We start from the raw sequence: 1,398 nt of genomic DNA, 5'->3' as shown, positions 1-1,398 counted from the left end.
TGGGAGCATATCACGATTGACTTCATTAGTCACTTGCCATTGTCTTCGAGGAACAATGATAATATTTGGGTAGTGGTGGATCGACACACCAAGTATGCTCAATTTCTACAATATAACCGCTATTTCACTTTCGATCGTATGGCTCGATTGTACATTCAGGAGATTGTACGTTTTCATGGACTGACAGTCAGTATTGTCAGTGACAGAGATCCTCATTTTGCCTCACGGTTTTGGGGTAGTTTCTAGTCAGCATTGGTCACTTCACTGATTCTAAGTACTGCTTTTTGTCTAGAGACTGACGGTCAGTCAGAGAGGACTGTCTGTATGCTTGAGGATATGTTGCATGCCTATGTTATGGATTTCGGAACCGCTTGGCAGGATCATTTGCCTTTGATTGAGTTCACGTACAACAACAGCTATCATTGTAGTATTGGTATGGCACCATTTGAGGCGTTGTACGGGCGACGTTGCCGTACTCCATTATTCTGGGACGAAGTCGGGGAACGACATGTTGAGGGACCAGAGTTAGTCCAGCAGGGTATTGATAAGATAGCACTAATCAAGAAGCATATTAAGATTGCACAGGATCGACAGGCTAGTTATGCGAATACCAAGCGTCGACCTCTTCAGCTTCAGCCAGGTGAGAAAGTGTTTCTCCGAGTTTCACCTTTTCGTAGGATTTTGAGATTTGGTATCAAGGTTAAGCTATCTCCGAGGTTTATTGGTCCATTTGAGATATTGGAAAGCGTTGGAGATTTGGCTTACAAACTAGCATTGCCGCTGTACCTATCGTGTATTCAAAATTTGTTCCACGTATCTTTGTTGAGACTGTATGTAGCAGATGAATCTCACATCTTACATCCATCTGAATTCCAACTTGATTCGGATTTGTCTTACGTGGAGGGGCCAGTTCAGATTCTCGATCGCAAAAACAAGGTGTTGCGAAATAAGATTATTTCTCTTGTCTTAGTTCATTGGCAGCGCAGAGGCACTGAAGAAGCCACTTGGGAGTTAGAGAGTCGTATGCATTCAGAGCATCCATAGCTCTTTTAAGTTGTATTGTAGTTGTACTTTTGATGTATTTGTGTATTCAATAGTAATTCAAATATCAGTTGTATTCAACAACAATAGAAATGTAATAACGAAGTTATTATTCAATTTTGTTCATTATCTAAACCTGATTTTGAGGACAAAATCTTTTTAAGTGAGGGAGAATGTAGTAGCCCGAATTCTACTAAGTTAGCTAAACATGATTAAGTGTCTTTAATTAATTAAATCATGTGTTAATTGACATTGGAACAACCATAGTTGATTTCAGAAGCCATACCTGATTTCAGAAGTCATGGCAGCCTAAGTAGTGGCTGAACAAAAGTGGTATATCCGAACTAGTGCTAGGGA

General features: G+C 40.3%; 1 protein-coding gene across 1 annotated transcript; it reads left to right on the top strand.

Moving 5' to 3' along the window:
* Positions 1-435: 435 nt before the first annotated feature.
* On the top strand, positions 436-1,044 carry LOC140971475 (uncharacterized). Its single transcript, XM_073433758.1, has one exon. It carries the CDS (start codon positions 436-438, stop codon positions 1,042-1,044), a length of 609 nt encoding a protein of 202 aa, XP_073289859.1.
* Positions 1,045-1,398: the final 354 nt, after the last annotated feature.

This window comes from Primulina huaijiensis, chromosome 1, assembly GCF_012295235.1.
Source record: "Primulina huaijiensis isolate GDHJ02 chromosome 1, ASM1229523v2, whole genome shotgun sequence".
Lineage (NCBI taxonomy): Eukaryota > Viridiplantae > Streptophyta > Magnoliopsida > Lamiales > Gesneriaceae > Primulina > Primulina huaijiensis.
Note: the sequence above shows the minus strand (reverse complement) of the source record. Positions and strands in the feature narration are given on the sequence as shown.